At 35.3% G+C, this 25,806-nt stretch overlaps 1 protein-coding gene across 2 annotated transcripts; it reads left to right on the top strand.

Moving 5' to 3' along the window:
• The first annotated feature begins 191 nt into the window (after positions 1 to 191).
• IKKbeta (inhibitor of nuclear factor kappa B kinase subunit beta) lies at positions 192 to 24,579 on the top strand. 2 transcript variants are annotated; one of them, XM_022081209.2, is made up of 17 exons: positions 192 to 446; positions 2,371 to 2,494; positions 2,964 to 3,166; positions 3,346 to 3,504; positions 4,855 to 4,970; positions 5,068 to 5,166; positions 6,478 to 6,585; positions 7,952 to 8,090; positions 8,177 to 8,383; positions 10,030 to 10,244; positions 12,823 to 12,965; positions 14,406 to 14,586; positions 15,122 to 15,280; positions 16,981 to 17,116; positions 17,943 to 18,274; positions 18,898 to 19,026; positions 20,439 to 24,579. In XM_022081209.2, the coding sequence occupies exons 2-16, from the start codon at positions 2,371 to 2,373 to the stop codon at positions 18,992 to 18,994; spliced, it is 2,418 nt and encodes an 805-aa protein (XP_021936901.2). In that variant the 5' UTR covers positions 192 to 446; the 3' UTR covers positions 18,995 to 19,026; positions 20,439 to 24,579. The 2 variants fall into 2 exon arrangements, with proteins under 2 accessions (XP_021936901.2, XP_021936902.2); XM_022081210.2 differs by having other exon boundaries at positions 2,371 to 2,499.
• The last annotated feature ends 1,227 nt before the right edge of the window (positions 24,580 to 25,806 follow it).

The following is a 25,806-nucleotide window of genomic DNA, read 5'->3' as shown; positions in this document are numbered from 1 at the left end:
TAGTAATCTGTATTGTAGTAAATGCTGGATTAGCTATTTGAAGCACGTCTTCGTTTCTACAATCTCCTTGTATTCCGTAATTGAGATTGTAAATTTATTCTTACTCCCGGCTTCCTAGATCATATAGCAAATAATAATTATGAGACTACTGTATGTGCAAGTTTTTCATCTAAGTAGCAGTGACATTGGAATTTGTAAAGTTTCTGAAAACACCCAAATCGTTATGGTTTTCTTTGACGTCTGTAATGTTGCTTTGCATTTCATAGAGTACGAAAGTTGTAATCTGGTTACCTTGTTGGAAGTTTGTAAACGTGCTTAAACAGCTGTTCGTTCTATGTATGGGCTGTATAAGCCAGTGTTATGTATGTTGTAAGGAGAGTGTACATGCATATACTGAAGAAATGTTTTAGGTGTTAAGGAAAGCAATTAATTTGAGGAGAGAAATTGTAAGTTTAAATTTTTAAATGTATCTTCAAAGTAATTAAAGTTAAATAAAGAATTGATACGAATGTAACGACCTTAACCTATCTCTATTACTGGTTTTACCATATTTTACATTCTCGTCACTTGAGGTATTGTGCATTAATTTGGTGTACGAAATCCATTTGTGACATTATTGATAAAATTCAGATTGTCATAATATTTCGTGTTCTTTTATCGTACTTCGTTTTACTGACGTTTACCAGTTTAATGGGTTATGGTTTATAAACGATTCATGTCCCAAAGTTAGTGCCATTTCATTTGCATTGACACGGAGAGGAATTTAATAAAATATGCATCCCTAATCTTCCAAAACAGAACCGAAGCCATTGGTATTGCATGTCTACATTAGTTTGTTTACATAAACGTAATCTCTTTATTAATGAAGTAGGGTGGGGAACCATTCTGGTTCATTATGTAGTGTTTGAGAGTTGCATCGACCTAATTAGAAAATATGTTCACACTCCCACATGTTCTCTCACACACAGAAGAAGGCAATGGCAAACCACTTCTGGATCATCTGCCAAGAACGTATATGAACAGGTCCCAGTCCGAGAAAAGGATGGAAAGATCCTGTTCATATGGACCTGTCATCAGACAGAACACTAAAAAAAATCTATGTCTCATCTGATGTGATTACAGTAAGATGTAATGATCAAAATATGAGGAAAGGGTGAATATTCTGATGAACTCTCTGTGACAGAACTTGTATCCCTCTTCTGATATGTATTTTGCCTTGTGGTCATGTTATATAATGTGGTTTTTGTTGTGCTTTTCACTATAAAAATAGTTACTTATAATTCCAACAATATCGTATCCTGTCACAGTGGGATGGCAGTAAAGATTTAAAATAGTGGGCATGTCACTTAGACAAATTTGCTGGAAACGTTATCATGTTAATCAAATAGTCTACTTGTAATCACATAATTTTTCTAATGTAGTTCTGACATGATATTTTACCTTGTACATTATCATATATCCCATAATAAACTAATACAGTGAATCTTTGCTGTTGAACAACTAATTGAAGAGTGCATCAGGTTACATAGCTAACAATATTTTTTCTATGAAATTACATTTTGATTAAAAGTGGAACTTGCAGCAATCTATTCCTCATATATTAAGCAATGTCTGGATGAGTTCATTGTTTGTGTGATGCAGAAAAAATTGAAATGCAATTTTTTTAGTGGCAACTCTGATAGCAAGAAATGTGAACAAGGCTATGGTGAGGTTTGGTAGGAGTATGGAGTCAGGCAGTTGGTTTTATATTGGTGCATTTGGTAAGAATTTGGCTTCAGTCCTGTGAAGATTTTTTTAAGTGCTACAAACTTTGTACTTTCAGTGTGATTTGCAACAGTAATACTGCAATAAATCAGAAAACTGTGCACCACGAAGAAGTTTCATTTCTGTCAACTTTGACATCATATGATATTGGTAGTGATTATATAAAATTATTTGATCAGAATTGTTAAGGAACTAATACAGTTACTTCTACATTATACTCATATAGACCCCCCTATATTAACAATGCACAATTTAACTATTGTTCATAAAGTATATATTTAATTAAGAATTATTATTTTATTCTGAAATATTAACATGTTTCACTAAGGTTAAAATGTATACAATGTTTTGAAAACAGGATTTGTTTTCATCTTCAGTACAAATCATAATTTAATGTAATGTGTTGGCTTGATACTGACTATTATCATGGACAAACTGCACTTCAGTTAAAATGGTTTCCAGTATTGGACATTATGAGGACAGTTTGTTATGTTTTTGTATACTAATTTTGATGTATCAGAAATTTGATTTCGGGAGGCTAATAGTTATTTGAAGCAATCCTGATGGTGATCTTTTGTGGTTAGGTTACTTTCTGTTTTATTTAAGATGTCCAAAATGGCTGCTGATGAACCATTGGAGGTTGCAAACTGGGTGAGAGAGAGAGTCCTTGGGAGTGGTGGTTTTGGGCAGGTCACTTTATGGCGACACAAGACAAAGGATGAAATGATTGGTGAGGTACAGCTTCATTCATGTCAGGCTCATCTTGATTTGTGTTGTATATATTTTGGTTCTGTTGGTCATAACTTATCTCACATCAGGCATGATTTATATTGAGCATTTTACCATCAGTTTTCAATTTATAACTTTACTTTCTTATGAAGGTACTAATGCCTTTCCTTTTTGTTTGTAGGTTAAGAAAGTGCTCTTTGCACAGTAAATTGAATCTATATTGTACATAGTAATTGTAAATAAAAATATATAAGTATTATAAAGTTGTCATAATATATACACAAATATTTCACCAAATGTGATATATAAGACTGTATGTTGTATATAATCATCATTCTGTCTAAAGCAAATGTACATTTGTACAATTAAATGATGTATCAATTAATTATGATGGTCCTAATAAAACATTATACTTAAAGTATATTTCATATTACAGGATTTTTTTGTGCATTTAATGTTATCATTTTCAGCTCTGAAAAAATGTAGGACAGGCACAGATGCAATTTTGACTGAGAAACATAAAGAAAGATGGTCCAAAGAGGTGGAAATAATGCAGCGTTTGAATCACCCAAATGTTGTTAAAGCAATTGCAGTACCACCAGATCTTGCAGTCCTACGTTCAAAGCTTCCATTAATGTGCATGGAATTTTGTTCAAAAGGTGATCTTAGACAGGTAAGATTTGATATTATTTGGTTATTTCTGTGCTTTAATACTTTGTAAAGGACACATAAATCAGGGCAGTTTAAATATTATGTTACTTTTTTTTTGGTCAGTAACTTGTTTTCTGTAGACATGTATACATATATTGTAGAATTTTGTTAAATTGATTTTTATTAAACTGTCTTCTTCAGGTTTTAAACCGAAGTGAAAACTGCTGCGGTCTGTGTGAAGCAGAAGTTCGGTCACTGATATCAGATGTGAAAAGTGCAGTTCAGTACTTACACTCCATGAAAATCACTCACAGAGATCTCAAGCCAGAAAACATAGTTCTGCAACAAGAAGAAGATAGGGTAAGTTCATATTAGTTGTAACTGACTTTCCTGCAAAATGTACCATGTGGTGTGTAACCAAACAAATTTGATGGTGTATACAGTAATGAGTGGCTCCCATAGGTAACTTCATTCCGTGCTGCTGAGATGGCATGTAGTCGGTAGGTGGCAGTGTAAACTATTACTTAGGTTCTGCAGTATGGTGTTGTAGATAGTCAACTTTTGTCTTGATGATTGGTAGCCACATCAGAAAGATGTCACTTTGCATCTGGCTCAGTGCTTTGTGAAGGCCACATGTGCTGCTTCCTTATATTAATAAACATTACTAAGTTGATTAAATAAAGACAGATGAGATGGTAAGACCATGGAGCACATGTGAGAAACAGATAATGCACAAACTTGAAGGGAAGAGACTTATTGGTAGAGCTAAGAGAAAACAGGATGATAATTAATTGAATAAAAATTTACTTGGATATTATCCATTGTCTAGTAATAAAACGTAAAACGACGTTTCGGAGATGAGGCTCTATCTCCGTCTTCAGGTTCCTACTCAAGGAGGCGGCACACATGGCACTACTCGCCAATCCTATCAGCCAGCCTAGTTTGGATTTATCTCCTATTTGGATACCTGTCATCTCTCAAGAAATCCAAGGTGGGCATCGAGTTTCAAGTTAATATTCATGTGTATTTATTCCCACCTTTTGTGAGTTTTTGTCTTCTGGTTTTATTGGCGTTTATGAATTTAGTTTTCTACATACTATTCTTTTACGTCCCACGGATTGATGGTGTGGTTATGCCTTTTTATTCTGGGACTTTCACTTTTTAATTTGTCCGGAGATAGGGATTAGTTCTATCTAGTGGGCCCAACTGTGTAGGAACCTGAAGACGGAGATAGAGCCTCATCTCCGAAACGTCGTTTTACGTTTTATTTCTAGACGATGGATAATATCCAAGTAAATTTTTATTCAATTGACTCTTTACCATCGTCAAGAAGTTTTAGATTTGATATAGGATGATAATTAGCTTTCTGAGGATAGAGTCCAGTGGGAGATTTGTGTGAATACAGTATTGTATTTCCAAGTGTAATTCTCCACTGTTTTGTGACCCATAGCTATAAATAACAGTACCAGGTTACTGTTTCATTACCTCACCCCACAGATTGAGACATCAGTTTCTCCAAAACTTTAAACCAGTTCACTACAACACAGTGTCATTACTAAAAATTGTAGCAATAATTAGATACAGACCACTGTGAAAACCTTATGACTTTCATAGGCCAGCACATGATCACATCTGTGTAATTAAGGTGATTATTCTCCCTCATATCATCACTGGGTCAGTTGATCTGCTATTAACATAATTATTTTTCAGATTGTGTACAAACTGATAGACCTGGGATATGCCAAAGAACTGGATCAAAGCAGCATCTGCACTTCATTTGTTGGTACCCTGCAGTATTTGGCCCCAGAATTGTTCATGAGTAAAACGTATGTTAATTTCTACTAACCTGAATCTTTACCCATGTGTCCTTTTGCAAATGATTGTATGTAGTTACATGTTGCTAATTATCACTGTTGCTTCCAGGTACAACTACTCAGTAGACTATTGGAGCCTTGGTTTGGTCTCACATGAAGTGATAACAGGTGTTCGTCCATTCTTACCTAACATGGCTCCTGTTTCATGGTCTGTACTGCAAAATAGCTATGGGCCTTTATTTTAATAACTTGTCATAATATTCCATCACAGAGTTTGGCCACTATTTAAGTGTTAAGTATTGCATTCTGTAGTGGACACTCAGCTTTCTTTATTGCTGTGGAATGGTGGTTTGCGTGATTTATTTTTGGAAACAATATTCCATTCAATGGGTACACCGAAACCACTTCTTTATATGTATGGATTTCTTTTTTGTGCAGGACTTCATAACAAAAAACTTGAAGGCACTGAACATTTATCTTATATATATTAATTAACTGGTGGATGCCTCCTCACAGTAGTTATTTGTAGTAGTATTTTTAAGATACCAGGTTTCCATATTTTTCCTTGACATTCAATCACTCCAGACAAATGCCAGGATAGTACCTTGAAATACATTATGACTTCTAAATCTGAACCAAATTAATAATATGGTTCCTCTTTCCATGTTATTTAATGATAATATAACCTGTACAGTTGAAACAGTCTTAATAAATAAGCTAAAAATTAATTAATCAGAAGTAATTGAACATAAGGTGTTATGAGTATTGTTACAATTCTGAGTTAGCGTTTTATTCTGCGTACTCTGTATAAACTCAGTACGTGTTTTTTGACGTAAATACGTCTATAAGGAAGGGTCATTCGGCAAAAAAGTGTAACGAAAAAAGGGAACGAAAAAGTGTAACAATGGTTACCTAGGGAACGTCGTCTGTTTACTCGGCATTATTGTTACCTACGAAATGTAATCTGTTTACTTGGCATTGTTGTGTTACCTAGGAAACGTTACATTACATTTCATTACATTACATTAAAATACATTACTTTACATTACATTCATCTACCACAGACAAATCTTAAGCGTAACTAATTCAAGTTAAGCATTCAAGCATTTTTGTTACCTAGGAAACGTCATCTGTTTACTCGGCATTGTTTTTACCTATCAAACATTACATTACCTTACCTTACCTTACCTTACATTTCATTCAGCTACCACAGACCCATCTTAAGCGTAACTAATTCAAGTTGAATAAGCAATGTCTTAATAAAACTTATCTCAATTGTAAAGCATGTATAAAGGAAATATTTAGAATAAAGCCAATATATAAACTTCCTTTCCGTATAGACGTATTTACGTCAAATTCTCCGGAACCGTGGTTCCACTGACAATTTTTTTACTCATCTAATAACAGAAGCTCCTTGTGTATTTGGAATGGGCACATTGAAAATTATTTAAAAATTACTGTGACTGAAAAATTTGTGCTGATTTAAGGACACATCGTTAACATGACGAACTGGTTTTAGGATGACTCACGTGAGGGAAAAGTCTTCAGATGACATCTGTGCATACAAGGCTGAAGATGGCACTATTGTATTCAGCAAAGAACTTTTTCTTCAGAATCATATTTCAAGGTGAATTTTTTACAGAATTTTGTCACAGTTTATGAAGGTATGAAATATTACATCCATAATATGTAAATTATAGGTAGACACACTAATGAATGCAGGTGCCATTAAAGACACTGATTGCAGAGTTAGAGGAGATGTGTGTATAACAGCCTACTCTGATGAGATGTACATTTCTTGTTACTTACCAGTGTTGTTATTGAGTGACCTAGTGTCTACCACATAAGCATTTGTGCATTGAGCTTGTCACACAAAAGGTTGTCTGGTGAACAGCATTTTTTTTGTGACAAAGCTGGTGTTTTCATACTTCTATGTATAGTATATCCATAATAATTTGCATATGTTATACAGAATGTATTTTATATTAGAAGTGCAATAATGATTGAACAAACAGAGAGTAATCTAAACCACAAGTGGTTAAACTGATATAGTTATGTTTTTTTCTATACCCTCCTTTACCTCTGTTCAGTTTTTCTAACATAACTTACAGGGGGCTGTTTTATCTAGAGTTTGGTGCAAAATGGTCATTTTGTAAGATTTCAGGAGAATATAATTTTTAAAGAATTATTTTAAAAAATTTGTATAACTCTGGCTTTCAGATGAGAGCTGCACTTGGTGTTAACCATTGCATTGGCAAACGTTGTAGTTCCCATTTTAAAGGTGGGTGGCAACTGCAGTATTTGTTGAAATGTTGGTTAACACCAAACATTGGACATGGCTGTCACCCAGAAGCCAAAGATACACACTGAACTCCAGCGTTGAAAACTATGAACAAGTGTTAAAAAATATATTGATTTCCTTAAAAAAGTCTATACTACTTGTCCTTTCAGTATTTGTCTTTAGAAGGAGTGGAGTTAAATTAGGATTTTTGCTAAGTAAACTGTTTTATAGGATTCCTTCTTACTATAATTTAGGGTTAGTGTGCTATAGTACAGAATTTATAACAGTACTACTACCAACTCCAGTTTTACATCTTAATTATCAATCACTGATATTTCCAAGTCATATTTTGACAAAGCTTCCCTGTGTACTGCTTTATCCCCCCTTCTTTTGTATATCTTTCCTTATTTGGTCTCTCTGCATGGTCTAGTGGCTGTTTCTTCAACGTCGTTATTTTTAATGACCTCGGGAATCCTCTTATCGTCCATGCCTAACACCTGTGTGCTTTGTGCTTACTCATTTCATTCTCCTTGAACCAGTTGATAAAGTATTGTTAAATGAAAGAAATTATTTAGTATGTAATTTCCAATATTATATTTCAATTTTATTTTCTGAAATGCTGAGACATTTTCATATAGTGCTGTATTCTTTTCTATAATTACATCATCACAAGTGACTATTAAATTGCATTTTTAATTTCTTCTGTTGGCAGTTGTCTGAAATGTTATGTGGAGAAGTGGCTGAAACTTTTACTCGAGTGGGATGCAGCAAAACGAGGACGTATCCTGAACAGAAACAAAGAACTCCAAATTGTTGTATTTGATTTAATAGAAGATATTCTAAGCAAGAAGGTTTGTTACTTAAGTTTTATTTGTAAAGTACTGTCAATATTTTATTGTTGTATAATACAAATGTTTTTTTTTTTTCCTAATTATAGATTATAAACGTTTTCTCTGTGCCATCATATCAGAATTTGAGTTATGAGATCGATGATTCAACAGCAGTCAGTACACTCCAAACATGGATAGAACGTGACACTAGAATTCCAGTTCAGGAACAAGAACTCCTGCTTTCTTCAGGTCAGCCATTTGACATAAGCAAGGAGGCATGCCAGTGTTGGGTACCACAAACCCTTAATAACCAGGTCAGTGTTTATTACTATGTGGCTTGATTTGAGATAAAATATTTATCATTATCCTTCAACTATCCCAAGTGCCTTCTTCCCATCAGATGAAATTGTTTCATCATTTGTGGGCAGGTCTGCAACCTTGAAAGTACCTATTAAAGTTTCTCCAACCATTTGTCTGTTCATCTGTTGGTCTGTCCCCGTACAAGAAGCAACTTAAGAATGGATAAACCAATTTTGATTACATTTGATATTTTATAATTTTTCTGAACATTGAGACATTTCAGTTTTCATTGAGATTGGACAGTACTAATGTTATGTAGAAAAACTGTTGCAAGCACCTGTCAATAGCTTGTGACTATGTCAGTGTGCTGTTACCACCCCTCCGGTGGCCCCTCACTGAATGCTGTTATACCACCCCAGACCTTTATGCTCCTGGTGCCATTTCCAAAGGTCAAAAGTCAAATTCTGTTAAAATGCTCCATAATTGTTACACTGTGCATACCTTTACTAGCTTGTTTTGTTATCTTGGCAGAATTTATTTTTTTAAATTTGTTTATTCCAATATGTTTTAATGTGTTACATAAAATTATTTCTGTCATTATTTCCACATTTATTTTATGCTGTTTGTTTCGTAAAATACATTTCATCTGATATTAATATTTTTCCATTATTCATCCTCACTCTGTGCTTTGCTCAGATATAGTAATATTGGTGTAATAAGAGAACTAACTGTCAATTCACAGATATTGTTGAGAGATTACTTTAGTTTCTAAGATATTGTAGATGCGTCATATTGTGATTTATTTAAATAGTATTAAAAATATATTAAAATTAGCCTGCGGAAGGTAAATTTAAGGTTAGAACTAGGGCGGTATCTGATCGCCTTCGAAGCTACACATGTTCCACATGTAAATCGAGTACTCGCTAGGGAACGTAAAATGATATTTTAATCTTTTAATTATATTATATTGTGATTGACGGCTAATTTTAATATATTTTTAATACTTTAGTTTCTGTTTAGTTTACATAACTTTTTATCTGATGTTATGTCAGAGGTGACACCCAGCTGAGGACTGAGGTTGTGATAATGAGCTGATTAGTTAGGCCTATTGTACTTGACAGTGTTGGTAGTATATGAGCGTGAGTCATTGGTGGAATTAAGTTTGGCGGGAAGAAACACATTCTCAGAGAAAGATCTCTACTGCCACTGTATCCTCCATAAATCCGTCATGGATCAAAGTGAGAAGCAGGCTAACATAATGAACACTGATCAAAAGCATGTTTTCTATTCACTTTGTTCATATGACTGAATTATTAAAATATTAAGGTAGGTGTAATGTTTTCATTTGTTTGCTTGGTCATTCATATGTAGGACATCATAATGTGGAAATGCTCTTCTTGGTGTCCGGTTTGTGAGTTCTTTGTGATTGATGTAACTGGTCTCATATGAACCCTTAACGCAGAGGATCAGGGTTGTTATACCAGGTTAACCATACCCTGGACAGGTGGTCTTCACCATGATTACAGATCTTGTTTTCTCATGAGACACATTCCATGTCTCCCAAGCTTTTACTGTGGGTACCTATACTAACATTAGTATAGTTGCTTGCTTCAACAAAGCATGTAGTCTCTCCTTCATAACAAAACATTTATCTTTGCAGAACGTGAACACTATGGTCTATGTATATCATCGTGGGTCACTGGCAATACAGAATTTTGCTCCCAGTGTGCCTCAAACTGTGAGTAAGATGATGGAGGAGCCTCGTAACAAAGTAGAATTTGTTCATCAGAAGAGAGCGTGGGCTCATGCTGTGTTCTTCTTGCAACAAGAAATGGAACTGTATCATGCGTTCCTCCAAGCATACAGAGTGAAGATGTAAGTAGAAATTGTAATTAAAATATTTTAGTCTGGATGGATGGATGGATGAATGTAGGCGTTTGTGTATACCATTTAATACCAGATGACCCAGTCAATTTATCTGTGCTGTACTGATCATTTTTATCCAGTTGACAGTCAGATTCGGATACCCAGACTGTGAGAGATAAAGCCTGCCATAGCAGTGTGGCAGTCTTCATGCTACATCTCCAAAAGGAAGTGCTAATCACATGGTCTACATTGGGCTACACACTTGACACATTGGTACCTATTGACTGTCTCTGCACCAAACCTCTCTTGGTGTATACATTATATGTACCTCAGCACCAGTATTTTAGTATTTCTCATGAACTCTATGATACTAAGTTTTAAATTTTCTCCATAGTATAGCAAGTTTAACTTCAGAAATACTTTATAAACTATGCTTGGAAGGATTAGGCCACTTTTCCATAATAGAAATGTGAAATATAACTAAATATAGGTATTTATGAAATGTCAGTAGGCATGTTGAATTGCTTCTAAATCCACTACTGATGAGAAACATGCCATATTTTGGGAAACAAAAAATCTGATAAAAACCATTGCATTATTAACATTGAATTTGTTGATGTATGCTACCTTCCTTATGAGTGTAACTTATAAAATATTTTGACAGTGCTACAGTTGAGTGGTTATCATTCCTGCTTCATACTGAGAATGTTCCTTGCAATCATCCATAAATGTATGGTAATCTTCGTTCATCTCCATTAGGTAGGACGAAGTCATGGTCACACACATTTGTATTTGTCCTACTTGCCTGACACATCAGCATTTGTTGTCATGAATTAGTACCTATTTGTACAGACTGGGACACCCTTTCCTGTTTTATGTATTCTGATGGAGTGCCTACATTATGAGAGAGACACTGCATATTTCATCTGCATGGTACTTTGCACAGCATCCTTGACATGTCTAATGTTGTGGCATTCTTTCGTAGCATGGGGCTTGCAGCCCTGATTAAATTATTGTATTTTATGTCTTTTTAAAATTCTAATCATCCCAGCTTCTTTGGCTGAGGTGCATTAATCCTTACCTCTGTCTTCATTCACACTGTTTCATGGTATCATTGACAGGACCCTTTATAGACTGGCATATCTTTATCATTTTTAATGTACCACTCTTCTCTAATAATTTAGAAAGGCCCTGTCACAGGCTGTTGTGTTTTTATCGCCTTTTAACATACAGTCCTTGTATAGAAACTTTGCTAGTTTGTCTTCAGTTTCACTGTCAGGGTACTTTACACACTAGCGTATATGTTCTGATGTTATCTGTTGTCAGGTTGTGAACTTTGACATTGAATGTTGTACAGGTGCTAATAGCCATAGACCCTGATGGGCCACCAATCACATTTGTACCCACTAGGGTTTATACAAAAACCGACTTTTGAAAAAACCGGTATTCGAATTCCAGTATTTCCAAAAAAAAACTGTTTTCAAATTTTTACAAAAAACAAAACAAAATATAGTTAAAACATTAAAAAAATATTTATACTTATTTTAAATTTTTTCAGTTTATTTAATATTTATGGAACTACAAAAATATAACAAAATAAAATATACTCTATACAAAACCAAATAAAAAACTAAGATAACTAAAATCCGTACAAAATATGAATTATAAACTATGTCAGTTGCTAGATCCAAGTTAAAAATTTGTAGCCTCTCAGAAACTAATTCTAATGTTTTCTTAGCATCGCGGGAACTAGTTATTGGAACTAAGCCCAAATTAAAATCTTCCGCAAAATGGTGTACGTTGATATTCAAATATCTGTGATTTCTTTTGCTAGTCCACTCATCTAAAGTTATAGAAAAAATTTTCCCATTCTTCTTAATACAATCCAATTCATTTATAATTTCACGTTTGGCATTGTCATAAAACTTATGAATGAGATCCATTACTCGAGAGTTGTTTTTTGGTAATGAATATCCCCGTTGTTGCAAAGACTCTTGTATGAATGAGCTTGTTGTAATGCTATTAATGGACAATCCATCCATTGCAGCAAGTTTTGCTATAATTTCTTCTAAACTTATCTTTTTACGAAATTAAAAATAGAATGCGTTTGTGGATTTGCATGTCAAACATTCGCCTGACTCATGAAGATTAGTTTTACTACAATATGCTTGTGCCCGAGGCGATTTCAAGTCAAAATATTAACGTTTTTAATTAATTAATTAATTAACTAGTTTTTCCATATTAATTCTAGTATCTAAAACCGGTTTTTTAAATTTTAAAAACCGGTTTTTGAATTTTACAAATTTATCCAAAACAACCGGTTTTTAAACCCGGTTTTTAAAAACTGACAAACCCTAGTACCCACCTCAGCCCTTCTAGATAAATGCAATAAATAGGCCATTGCTGCTTTCACTCTCATGCTTTTTGTCTCTCTGTATGTAAGTTTTCTTCCATCTCATCAGTTTTATATAACATTTCAAATTGATAGAGCATTCTTAAATCACCTGTGAAGAAGTTAATTTCTAATGGACTGTCATGTTTGAGATCCCATGTTCAGGTGTCATTGTTCTCTATTTTCATATTGCAGGCTTCATGTCATCTCCAGCAATGCCAAATTGAATGAACAAACACAGGCAGTGGTTAGCCATCTCCAGCAAGTGGAGGCACAATTGCAGTTGATCCTAGAGTCCCTCCATTTTGATGAAGATCAAGCAAAGAAAATTGGATTTTGTAAGTCTTTTTCACATTAAACAAATTAACAGCATTCAGCATTATATTAAAAGTGAAATGTACAAAGCATGCTTTAAGATACTGGGGACCAGAATGCACATATTTGGAGTTGGAATTCTGTACTGTTATTATTGCGGTGCCAGTGTACAAGGGTGGTTCACAGTTGCTTCCCACCCTCCCAAAAAAAAATTCTGACCAGAATGACGATATACCCTTCGTGGTGGCAACACTGCTCTCACTCCCACACATAGCCATACTCTTTGCATATTCATGTGAAAATCAGTACGAAATGGTGTTGGACTCTGTCACTCCGAGCATAGAACAGCGCTGTATCATCAGATTTCTAGGTGGTGAAAGTGGGTCGTATTCTCCACAGGTTAAGTGCACAATATGGGGAAGAGACCTTATAACGTGCAAATGTGTATGACTGGTAGAACAAATTTTCTGAAGGCCTTGGAACAGGTTGCTAACTAGCCACATGGTCATGTGCAGCCAACAGGTCTCACAGATACGAACATTTGTCACGTTGATGTGATTTTGGAAAACAGACGAATTAAAATGCAGCCACAGTGTTCAAAAGTGTTGGGAGTGTGGACTCAAGTATTTGTGAACACTTGTTTTTTATGGAAGTGTGTGTACAGTGGGTCCCAAATATGCTGATATTTGACCATAAGGCACAACCCGTTCTTGTGTCTGCCGACCATCTGGACTGGACTGAACTGGAGGGAAACAAATTTCTGAAGCAAATATTGACATGTGATGAGACGGATACACTAGTTCACTCCAGAATCAAGGAGGTCCAGTTTGGAATGGCACCACAATGACATCATATCCTGAATTGGTTGTGCAGTCGGCCTACTTTTCTCTTTGCTGCCAGCATCAGTGCCTTGCCATGGCATTGGCAAAAATGTGTCAGTGTAGGGGGACACATTATTGAAAAAGAGTAATAGTTTGGTGATTCTGACATGTATGTGTTTAGTTTAAATTTAAAAAATTGTTCAGGTCAACCATGAACCACACTCAAATATCTGGATTTTATTTACAGTGTAGTAATAATAGTTGTATGATTTGAGTTTCCCACAGTTATTAAGATGCTAATGTTGTTATTCTGGGTTGTGAACTCATAGGTAGGTAACAGCATTTCTGAGAAACATACTGTCTCCATATTCAGCCCTGAAGGCAGTGTGTTTCTCCAAAATGTTGGTATCCACCTGTGAGTCCACGTGATATCACAACACAGGAGATCATCATCATAACAGTAATGATAATACCAACAACAGCAACAACTTGTTTACGTTATTACGTTACTTGGGTGGTTGCCATACAGTCACAGTACAGTCACTGACTTAAATGGATTTCCTTATAAGTTGTTGTATGTTATATTTTCCATTAGTGTGTTTGGTATTCTCATAGACTCATGTTGCTTTTATTTTATAACAGTTTCTGAAGAAGTGATGCATTCATGGAGTAAAATGAATGCTTCTGTTGGTAGAAGGATAGCAAAACTGAAGGAAATAGTGAGTCAGCTTGAAAGTAAATGTGATGTGGCAAATGGCAAGACCATGGACCTTCAGAGAAACCCATACACAAAGATGGCAGACCATGAGGTTCTTATGTCACTGTAAGTGTGAAGATGCTTCTCATTATGTCTGCTATTTGAATGTTATGTTATTCTGTGTGTGGAGGTCAGTACAGGTAACCATGAAGGTACCGGTATTTACGTGCACTGGGGCTGTAGGCTATCCAAAATTCAGTTATTATCATGAATTAGGCTGTTTAGAGTTTGCTGGCTCCAAATTTAATTCTTAAGATGTTTATCCTTTTAGAAATATTAGAATTGAATTATGAAAGGTGTCGAAACTCGTTTAATTTTAAAATTTGTGAAATCTGACTGTTAATGTGATAAATACTAGTTATCAGTTATATCTTTGTACATACAAAATTTAATTAAATGTAGTTGGTTAAGGTATGAGTGATTAGGAAATCACATCAGATTGGTAGATTATTTTTGTTGTTGCTGTCATGGTGTAGATGTTGTTATGGGTACTATATATATTGTTTTGTGGTGCATGCATTGCCTTGAAGTTACTGTTTATCATGCATAACAAAAAATAAACATGTTTCTGAATATTTCTTTCCATTATTATTTGTTTCAGTCTTGAAGAAGGCCAGAAACGCTATGACAGTTTGCGTCGGCGACCAAAGGAAAATCGGTACGAACAGACAGACAACGTTGAAATGGTGAAGATTGTGTACAACTGTTTAAAGCATCGGGATAAGCTTCTGAGGGACAAAACATTTAATGCTCATTTGCAGTAAGTAGAGTCATATCATCTGGAGATGAGGAAATGCCAGTAGCTAACTTTAGTTTTCATCCTTATATAAATCACTGTCAAAACTTTTCTGTACTGTACAGCTCTCATACTTTAGCCTGTGTTTGTTATTTGTTTGTTTGTCTGACTGTATGTGTGTCTGTTTGTTTGTTTGTTTGGAGGATTGGGGGTTAATAATCATAATCATAAACAAAAAAATTTAAAGGTAACTTGACACACAATAGTAAATTTATGCAATAAATAATGTACAACTATTAAGTAATGAGACAGTGTATGTCATTGTAATATTCTTCCCTCCTAGAATCGCTACTTTAATAAGACACCAAGATAAATGACACAAATAGTACATTCTGGAATGTAGACTCTCAAAGCACAGGGTGTGTTACCCACCACCAACTATAAATAGCTTAGTGTATGCAATGTAACAACTTATAGAAATGAAGTGGTGTATAATTATAAATTGCTCATTATGACAAAAGTGCTGGAAAAAGTTTTTTTCTTTTTTTTTTTTCCTCCCCCATCCCAAATGTGTGACATTAACCCTTCAGCGTGGAGTGCCGAACATCGCTCGTCATGACGTAGTCATCCCATGGCGTGGAGTGCCGAGCACTGCTCGCATAATGCGCGCTAAGACTTCTCCTTCTTCGTAGCGACTGACCTTGTATTTTATGTATTCTGGATCCAGTAGCCATGTAGAGAAAAAATCTGGCTATCAATTGATATATAACATGACTCTGACAGATCGATTTTACCAGTGTTTTTCGACTTTGAAATATAGATCGATTTTTGAACTCAACTGCATTCTGCCTCTGCTTTGTGGCTCTCTCTAGGGAAGACAAATGGAGTAATATAGTTAAGGTTACGACGGCTGTGTAGGACACATTCCAAGCTTTCTAACGGTATATGATGTCAACGACCTTAGTCAATGCATTCTCTGTTCTCCCCTTGGTATGAACAGAATTCTATAGTACATATCTGCCGTCAGTCAGCCGTGATTATGGCTTCGAGTAGCAGGCGTTTTTTGTCTCCTCAAGACATTGCTAGAAGTGTAGACGAACCTCTAACTGATTCCGAAAGTAGCGTGTTCGATTCAGATGATGAATCAAGTGTAATCGATGATTTACCTGTGTGTGAAAGACAGTGTTTTGGTGTCCTGATTGTGAGGCTGGTCTCTGTGTTGATAGCCGTTTCAAGATATTCCACACAAAACTCAACTTTTAAGGTAAATTTTTTACCGTTCTATAAAGCATAGTGTGTTGTGAACATTTCGATCAAAGTTTCACTAAAATTCATCAATTATTAGGGAAGTTGTGCCCATATAAGTAAAATGATGCACTTTCAGCTCAAAATTAAATCCCCAAGCAGATACTCCTCCCACAGCACGGTATAGACTTGGGATTTAAATGCTCCCAAGCTGAAGGGTTAATAAATTGACAGTGCTGTTTGTTTTCTCACTGTAATGAAGTTTGTTGGTTGGTGGTTGAAACAACATGCACTTCTGTTTATCACAACTGCTAGTACATGACTGAAATATGCAGTTGAAACATGTTCTGATATATCTACTGTGATCGCTTGTCTTTCTCCACAAGTCACACATGTGACTCACTTTCATTACTTTAGTCACATCTCATATATGTTTCTTATAAAGGCATCTTCTCTAGTATGTAATTATTACATTGCAGGCAAGTGATAGATGTTCAGATGGAAATTGAACAGCTTTGGAACCCACTGAATTCTTCAGTCCAGGTGATAAACAAAGTACAGATGGAACTGAAGCAAACCCAGCTGGACAGGCAGCATGACATATGGCTGCAGATGGTGAGTTTGTATCTCAGGGGGTTTGTTTCTTGGCCCTTTATTAGTCTCTCCCTCTTTCCTTTTATGTTAATTACAATCATATTATATAGAAACAGGACTTCCTTTTCAATATTTCCTGTGGAGAATCTGTATTAAGAATAAATTACATGGCCTTGTCAGTTTTTCATTTCATATGCTGCTAATCGTATGAAGTTCAAATTACCAGTTTTGTTTTTGTGTGGTAATTACATTTATTCTAATTATTCAATTAATATGACATAAGGGATGTCCTGTTATTAATTTTTAGTGACATCTTAGTTAGTTAGTTATTTCCTGTTACTCCTAGTGGAGCATAGGGCAGCAGTAAAGACCTTCCATCTAGTTATGTTGACAGCCAAGCGTTTCATTTCACTCCAAGTTTTACCAGCTTCCATAGCCTCTTCTTCCACCGTTCTCTTCTATGTCTTCCTCGGACGGCCCGGTCTCCGTGTTCCCTGCGGATTCCAGTCCAGTGCTGTCTTTTCAACTGCTCCAGGTTGCTTGCGCAATGTGTGGCCAATCCACCTCCACTTTCTTTCCTTAATTTGCTCGTCAATCGGTGGTTGATTTTAGTGACATCTTAGTTTCTAAATATGATTTCAGGTTCTCACAGTGGTGAGTGTCTTCTGGGTTGTATCACTGTGTAGTCTGGTGAAGTTTACTAACATTTCAGAGGTACAAACTGCCTCCATTATAACCCTGATGCTGGAGGCAGTAAGCACCTCTGAAAGTAGTAAACTTCACCAGACTACACTGTGCTACATCTCAGAAGACAGTCATCTTCATCTCAGTTTCTGTTCTTTTCCAGACACAAGATTCTTGTAATGGATTCACAGTACCAAGAAATCTTACAAAATCTCATGCAGTATATCGCCCAGTTGTAATTACTACATCACAGCCTTTGTCCACTAGTATGAGTATAGATAATAGAGAAGACAAAACTGAAATCTTGGTGCCAACTAGTGAACACAGTTTCACAGAACCAAAACAATTTAGGCTTACTGCATCATCTGTACAGCCAGCATTGGTGTCTAATGATCAGGCTTACAGAGACCCACCTGAACAGATGTCAGTATCCTTATCAAATTCACAATGTGATAGTTCAGCAATGATCGATTACAATGTTTCATTGAGATATGCGTAAGTAGTGTTTTTATAACCTTCATACAAATACCATAATTTCTATTTAAATTTCTCAGTCCCAGTTTTCATTTGTCTTGATGCAATTTGGTCTGCTTTTGTGTATATAATGACAGTATCTCAGCTGTGAATGTCATCTAACTTTGATATATAATTGACAGGAAGATTATTAATGGATTATTGTGAATGTGGAAGGAAACAGACCTGGTATATGTTAATCTTTGTTGTGTGGGAATAGAGCATGTAATTTCTGTAATTATAGGCCTGCTGCTATCCAGACTTTAAATCCAGTGCAAACAGTTTAGCTGTATGCTAGTGCAACACATGCACATAATGTATAAAATGTCTATATTCATTATATGAAGTGAAACTCAAATTGAACAACTACGAGTTTTCTAAAATATGGGTTATCTTTCAGAAATTTTAAAATATTAAGATCCTAGTCACCATACTGACTGAGCTATCTTAGTTCATGCTGCAAGAAAATTCATTGTTTTCCTCAATATTATTGAAGTCAAAGACAGTACCATGAAATACTTCCTTCTCATAATGCATGCTTTTCAAGCAGTGTCATTAAATAATATATGACTCTGTCAGTCAGCAAGATGTTGTGTTTATTTTAGGACTCAGGATTTGATGAACGAAAGTTTCCAGCACTACCGCAGGGTCTTGAATGAAGATCAGTCTCTGGACTGGGCATTCCTTGAAAAGCAGGATTAATCAAAAAGTCAGGCAGTTTTGCAGTTAATTAGGTAAGATACCTCAAGCAAAAAATATAAAGTGTTCATCTCATTAGTGTCTGTGCTTTTATGTAAAACATTTTTCTGTTTTCATTCAGATTGTTTTAAACTTGGAAATACCTTCAAGTTCTTTGACTAGATGAACAACTGTTAGCTTCTCAAGAAGGATTCTGTTTAATAGAGTCAGTTTAAATGTTAATTTATATCTTTTTTTTACAAAAATCTAGTTCTGATTAGTCAATTAAATTCATATTTAAATTAATATAATTTTGTTAATTTTTCTGATAGTTATCAATTTCTGACATCATTCAGATGCTAAAGAAATGGTGTGATAGGCAGAAACATTAGTGGAAAAGACATTTTTGGATGAAAATCTAAACCAATCAAAAGAGAGGACATGAGATGCATAGACTAATGATCATGTATCATGAATATGCATATGGAACATGTAAATTCAGAAATTCTCTTTGGTGTTTGTGTCACAAATACAGAGTTGAACAACAGAAATGCCAGTAATGTGCACAACAGTTCACCATTACTCATGAAAGAAAGGTGTATATTTCTATTTGTTTGTCCCTCATAATCAGTTTTACCTAAATGGCCAAGTTTCGTCGTGTTCTGTTTTAAGGACTGGTGTATTTACAATTGCTCTTCATTGCAAAATCTTAAAAAGTTGAGTAGGTCTACTTTTACATTTTTTTGAAAATATACATCTTCCTTCCCATATTAAGTAGGTCCCATTTCACCATAGCATGGCGCATCGTCAGGTTGCAGATGGAGGAGGTCGCCTCCAGGTATGGAGATTAGATATGAATCTATTGAGTAAGCAATTGCAGATAAATGTCATCTAAAAACTGTGTGTGTTGGAAAATACCAGCAAAGTAACATTATGTAATTTTAAGACTGCATTTAATAACTTTCAGAAATTGGAAAGCTTTGGTGACAGAATATAGCCACAGATGGAATCATTAAATTTCATTACACATTTTATCATTTTAGGTGTTCTTCACACTAGCATGAACAATGAATACCTTGTGGGCCTTCCTATGAGGCAGGCAGCCTGCATTCATAGGGCTAATTGTTCTGCAAAAATTGGGATATTGTAATACGTTGTTGAACAACAGAGGGTGGTATCAAATTGTTGGAACATGTGCAACAGTGATTTCAGATCACATTGCAAGAGTGGCCTAATGTGGAACACAATCCCTAGAATCACATTTGTGCAACAGTGGCCTGTATGGTGTGGTGCTAAGAACATCTGTGAGCACGCCTTTCCATTCTTCTTATTGGTATAGAAGCATTTTGAAAACGTAGAGCAGCAAGTACTTCCCAGGACATCTGACTACCTCAACCTTTAGTTCTCGTTTGGTTGAATAACCGACTTTTACGCAAGATATAGATGGTGTTTTCTCATTCTGTTTCAGAACTGTTAAGCACTCCATATCTCTACATCACTGGTAATCAAACAGGTGTGCCACAAATGAGTGGGGATGAAGCAAATTGTGTGCAATAAACAGATCACTAAGCTTAGTGCTTAGATGGATCTGAACACAAAAACCAGATGTGTTAAATTGTGTCTTCAGGCTTTTAGAATTTGTGATGCAGTGACTGAATTGACGAGCAGTAGGTAAGAAGCAGTTCTGTTGTAAGATACCGAAGTAGCATTCTTTTAGGAGGACTGGAGATACCATGAAATCTATTTGCTTTCAAGAAAGTTGTCTGTATATGATCCTCTAACAACTAGTATCTGCAGGATGTATAGCATTAGTGGTAGTGTTCATCTAGCTTTGCCAGCAGTTAGCAGAGTTGAAATCTGTTTTACATTAACTTACTTCTGGCTGAAACAGTTAGTATACTGGTAATACTCTCATCTTGTTTTGTACATACCTCAACTTTGCTACCAATTACCATTACTGAAGATGGCTGTCTTCTGAGTTGTTACACCATGTAGTATGGTAGAAGTTTATCAACATTTCAGAGGTTCTTGCTACCAGGTGCTTTCAGACTACACTGCACAACGAACCAGAAGACAAGCATCTTCATATTTGCTGCTGTGAGAATCTCATTGTTGAAATTTTTATGGTTTCCTGTGTTCTGATAAATGCTGGAATGGAATCTTCAGACAGACTTGTGTAGCAACTGAAAGTTTTAAAAGGGCGCCTATTAATGTCACCATATCATCTGTCTGTCCGTATATAACATCTTAAGGACAGCTGAACAAATTTTCAGTTTTGGTTACAATAACTGGCATTTTACATGAACACCTATGTGCTTTCTTCATGTGGGTGTGACTGGATGGGGAATCTTCTGACTGTGTTGGTTGCCTGGGGAGTTACTGCCACCCACACAACGCTGATTTCACTAGTGCCATTCACAAAGATTTAAGGTCAAGTTCTGGCAAATGTGCTAGAATTGTTGCTCTGTGTGTATGTTTCCTAATTTCTCAAATTTGTAACCTACCCAGCATCCATATTCATATCCTCGCCTCATTGGTGATATTAGCATACATGTCATTTAGTAACCAAAGAACAATTTTCCTTCATTGTAAGAATATTCCAGTTTTTCTCATATTGAATTTATGTGTTGATTTTTTTATGGGTGAGTATTTTGATGTCTTTTCTGGGAAAGTTGCTCTTATGTTCCATTTCAGGAATTTATACTGCCTCTTTTCATGTTAATGTTTAATTTTGTAAACAGTAGGCACAATGCAGCTGAGCTCTTGTGCCAGTATAAATTAAATCTACAGCAAAGAAATTGCATGACATTTTTCATCAATTAAAATCTGTGTGTTGCCCACTGTTTGCTTTATACCTGAAAGCAGAATTACATCGATTAATAAAATTCTGCAAATGTGGAGTGAGGAAAAATTCTGCCCCCTCATTGTCAGAAGCTTGTTTTATTTTCATGTGTCAGCAAGAATTGCATGGCATTTATTACATATATATTGTTATATCACCTCTTATAAGGGATTAGTGATAGAATTACAATATGGAATGTTTTTGGCCAGTATCATTTGACTAAACCATTTACAGGGGTGGTGTTGAGTAACAGTGCCTTTCATGAAATGTTCCTGCATGTCTTATATGTGGTTTTAATTTTTTTATTTCTACTTTTTATTCCCTCTGTATATATTTTATCTTTGTTACTTTTGTATTTTAATATGAACTTGGGAGGATTGTTATTATTAAATTATATCTGTTGTGTTGTCTGTTTGCATTGTGTGCAGTATTTTAATATATTTGCTGTTATATATGTGGACCTCACATATTTGTGTCAGTTCTCTGCAGCCTTGCTTCTGTGGAGACAAATTTTTAAGACGAAAGAAGAACCACTGCATAGCCAAACTGCGTACTATAAGTCTCAATAGGATATTCCCACATGTATATGCAGTTCAGTTTCTATATTTCTTTGTCATTTTCACAAAATATTTGCTTTTTAACCCATTTCTCCTGCTACTTTCTTCATTTCATGATAAAAAAATTCATATGGTATCAATTCTGTCTGCATAAGTGTATCTCCAGTTATCAAGAAGCAAGGTATGAACATTTTTCCACTGAATGCCATCTGATTTTTTGTGTTTTTTAATTACTTGCCCTCAGCAGACTGGTGTAGCAATAGGACTCTTAGATGCCACATAGATGACATATGCCACAACTGCCTCTGTACTAAAGCTATGACCTGCTTATCATTTATGATCATTTTCCATCTCATCCAATGATTTGCAGTTTTAATTGTATTGTTAACTAATTTAAGAATCATTCAGTGTCCATGAAGTTTAGCATTTCATAAACTTTGACATACTACTCTGTTTGCAGAATGTTAATGCTACAATTATCCCCGCAGGTAATTTCATGTGCAGTTAAGTTACGAGGTATGCAGGACTAGATAGTTAATAGGAAAACTTTTAAATCTTGACAGATGTTTGCTTAGCAGGTCAGCCTTGATAGAGTACAGAAGCATGAACAGAGGATATGAACAACTGAAGGTTAGTGAAGGCTGAAGGTATACCTGATTGTTGATAAACAATAATACTAGCACTTTTGATCTTTTGTTTACTTCCACTGTTGATGGATATGATGTAATAATACACTGGTAGCACTGACACACAATAGACACAGTTTGTTACACTGAATAAATTTTGGTAACAAGAAATGTTTCCTCACCAGAAGTTGCTTTTTTTTTATCTGTTTTCTACACAAAATTTTGGGAATCTGCAGTAAGGGGCACAAGTCTGTACATTATTGGTTTTATTAATAGTATCAAATTAAAGAGCACAGAAGTGGGGTGTCCTGTAGTGACATGATGTTCATACCAAGTTTCATGAAAATGTTGATTAAAATGTATTAGTGGGATTGAGACATGGACAGGCTTGTGGATATGAGAATCTGTGTGGTAAAATAGTAAATGTAAGCTAAAAGTTTGTTCTTCCATTACAGATATTAAACCTTTTACTTATACCCTGAACATACTCATATAGAGGTATATTACATCCATGGTAAACCATGTAGGTACTATTAGAGTAGAGTAGTCTCAATTTTTAAAACATATCAATGATGGTTAAAAACTGCATTGTTTCCGTCACAGAAGAAAGAGATTTTAAGCAGTATTAAGTTTGTAATTTTTATTGTCATAGTTTTTAGTTTTAATTCTTTGTGGTCCAAGATGAGAAACATGTTGTTTTTAGAAAACCTGCAAGGTAGAGACATCTTGGAAGAACCAGACATAGTTTGGAGGATAATATTAAAGTAATTTGGTAATTTTAAAGTTATGTGTTGTGATGGTATGGAATGAATTCAGTTTGCTCAAGCTAGGGTATAGTGGGGTAATGTTTTGTATGTGGTCCTGAACTTACAGATTTTATATGGTGCTGAGAACTACTTAGCCAGTTGACATATTAGTATATAATGTGCCTTCCAGTAGTTGACCATGAAAGAATTAAAATTATTTTAATTTTAACATAGAAGCATCTCACTGACTTAAAAAGTGGATGACCTGTAAAACAGGATTTTTATTTACTTGTATGGGAGTGAATGTGTCAGTACAAGATTACTTACATCATCTTCCATATATCTCTTTTAAATATAACATTTACATTAGTGTTTTATTGATACAAACAAATTTCAGTGTGTAAATCAGGGCATCGAAACCAGATTGATGTAGACGTGAAAATGTTGATACTTTGCATTGTTCGGTGTAATTACACATTCATAGTATCTCTGGTCTGTCCTGTGTCATCTGTATTTGTTTGTCCACCCCTGTTATATTGTGACAGTAGAAAACCTGAAAATCAGATCTCTTGTATATTATATTTTAATTTTCAGGAACAACTCAGCATTATATAAGCATTTAATATTTTATACTTATTCACATACATCAACTACATATAATAAAACAGGAGATTAATGTCCTTATGTTTATTTAATTATGCATTACCAAAATAAAGGGGTCTAATTAAAAAGAATAAACTCTTTCATCCTTCATTTTTGTGTTAAGGTAATAAGCCATTTCTTGTTATAGTAACTTATAAATTTGCTATATGAATGAATAAATAAAATAAAATACCAATATGATTCTACTTCCTGCCACAAAATATCGTGATCTACCAGAGTGTGGCATATCCAATACTGTCATGAAACTCTTTACATCCCATGGCATAGGTGGTGCATCAACCTTGTCATTGAAAGAGCCCAAATGTAGACAGAGTTAGATCTGGAGACCTGGATCTCCATAGAATGTGTCTGCCACATCCAGGTCATTGTTTTGGAAAGGTGTCAGTAAGGAACTATGGAGTGGGGCACCATCTTGCTGAAAAATCAGATTGCCTACATCCAACTACATTGAAGTAACACCAGAACATATCACATGGTTCCTCTGTTAGGCCATCTTCCTATCCTTTTCATCGTACAAAGTAACAAGCTTTGATACACAATTTGTGCCAATTGTAAATTGATTACCTTGTTTGAATTGCTTTACCTTACGTTAAGTTTCTTCAAATTTCAACATGCAGGTAACTATTTCTGAAGATTTCTGTCTTCTGGGTTATTGCGCTGTGTAGTCTGGTCGATGTTAACCAACGTTTCAGAGGTCATACTGCCTCCGTCATCAGGGCGATGACGGAGGCAGTATGACCTCTGAAACGTTGGTTAACATCGACCAGACTACACAGCGCAATAACCCAGAAGACAGAAATCTTCATACTCACTGCTGTGAGAACCTCAAGTCTTACAACTATTTCTGATCCTGTAAAGTTCTTTCTCTGGCACTGGTGCCACAGTGGCAGCCATATTTCATTTGTAACAAAAACTTTGAGTTATTGTACAAACCATTAAGTATCAATCTTTCTCATTCAGTCATATGGCATTTTATATCTTTCCTTGTTCAATTTAGTTTGGGATCAATATGTTTAAAAATTACATTCATGTAACAACTTTTACTGTAGACAGCCGAAAATCGAATTTTGTCAAAATCCGTGAAGATGGCTGTGTTCTGGATTGTTGCACCGTGTAGTCTGGTAGAAGTTTACCGACGGTTCAGTGTCGTTGCCACCTCCATCATCAGGGCAATGAGTGATAATGGAGGCAGCAAGGACCTGTGAAACGTCGGTAAATTTCTACCAGTCTACACAGCGCAACAAACCACAAGACAGCCATCTTCAGACTCACCGCCGTGGAAACCTCAAATCCTACTTATATTTTGTTAATTTTGCATTGTATCTCATAAGTTTAACAAGACAAATTTGAAAATGCCGCTCGCGGAAGAGGAGGGAAATTTAGGGAAATTATTTACAATATG

The sequence above is a fragment of the Zootermopsis nevadensis genome, unplaced genomic scaffold, assembly GCF_977971745.1.
Source record: "Zootermopsis nevadensis isolate Lab colony 2312 unplaced genomic scaffold, Znev_1.0 Znev_ptg000003l, whole genome shotgun sequence".
NCBI classification, from domain to species: Eukaryota; Metazoa; Arthropoda; class Insecta; order Blattodea; family Termopsidae; genus Zootermopsis; species Zootermopsis nevadensis.
The sequence above is the reverse complement of the archived record's forward strand: the minus strand, read 5'-3'. Positions and strand labels throughout refer to the sequence as shown.

Excerpts from the sequence above, each read along its gene's own strand:
- IKKbeta (XM_022081209.2), top strand. The coding sequence starts at position 2,371 with ATGTCCAAAATGGCTGCTGATGAACCATTGGAGGTTGCAAACTGGGTG. Across the intron at positions 10,245-12,822 it reads CAAGCATACAGAGTGAAGAT|GCTTCATGTCATCTCCAGCA; the intron begins GTAAGTAGAAAT and ends TTCATATTGCAG. Across the intron at positions 18,275-18,897 it reads AATGTTTCATTGAGATATGC|GACTCAGGATTTGATGAACG; the intron begins GTAAGTAGTGTT and ends TGTTTATTTTAG.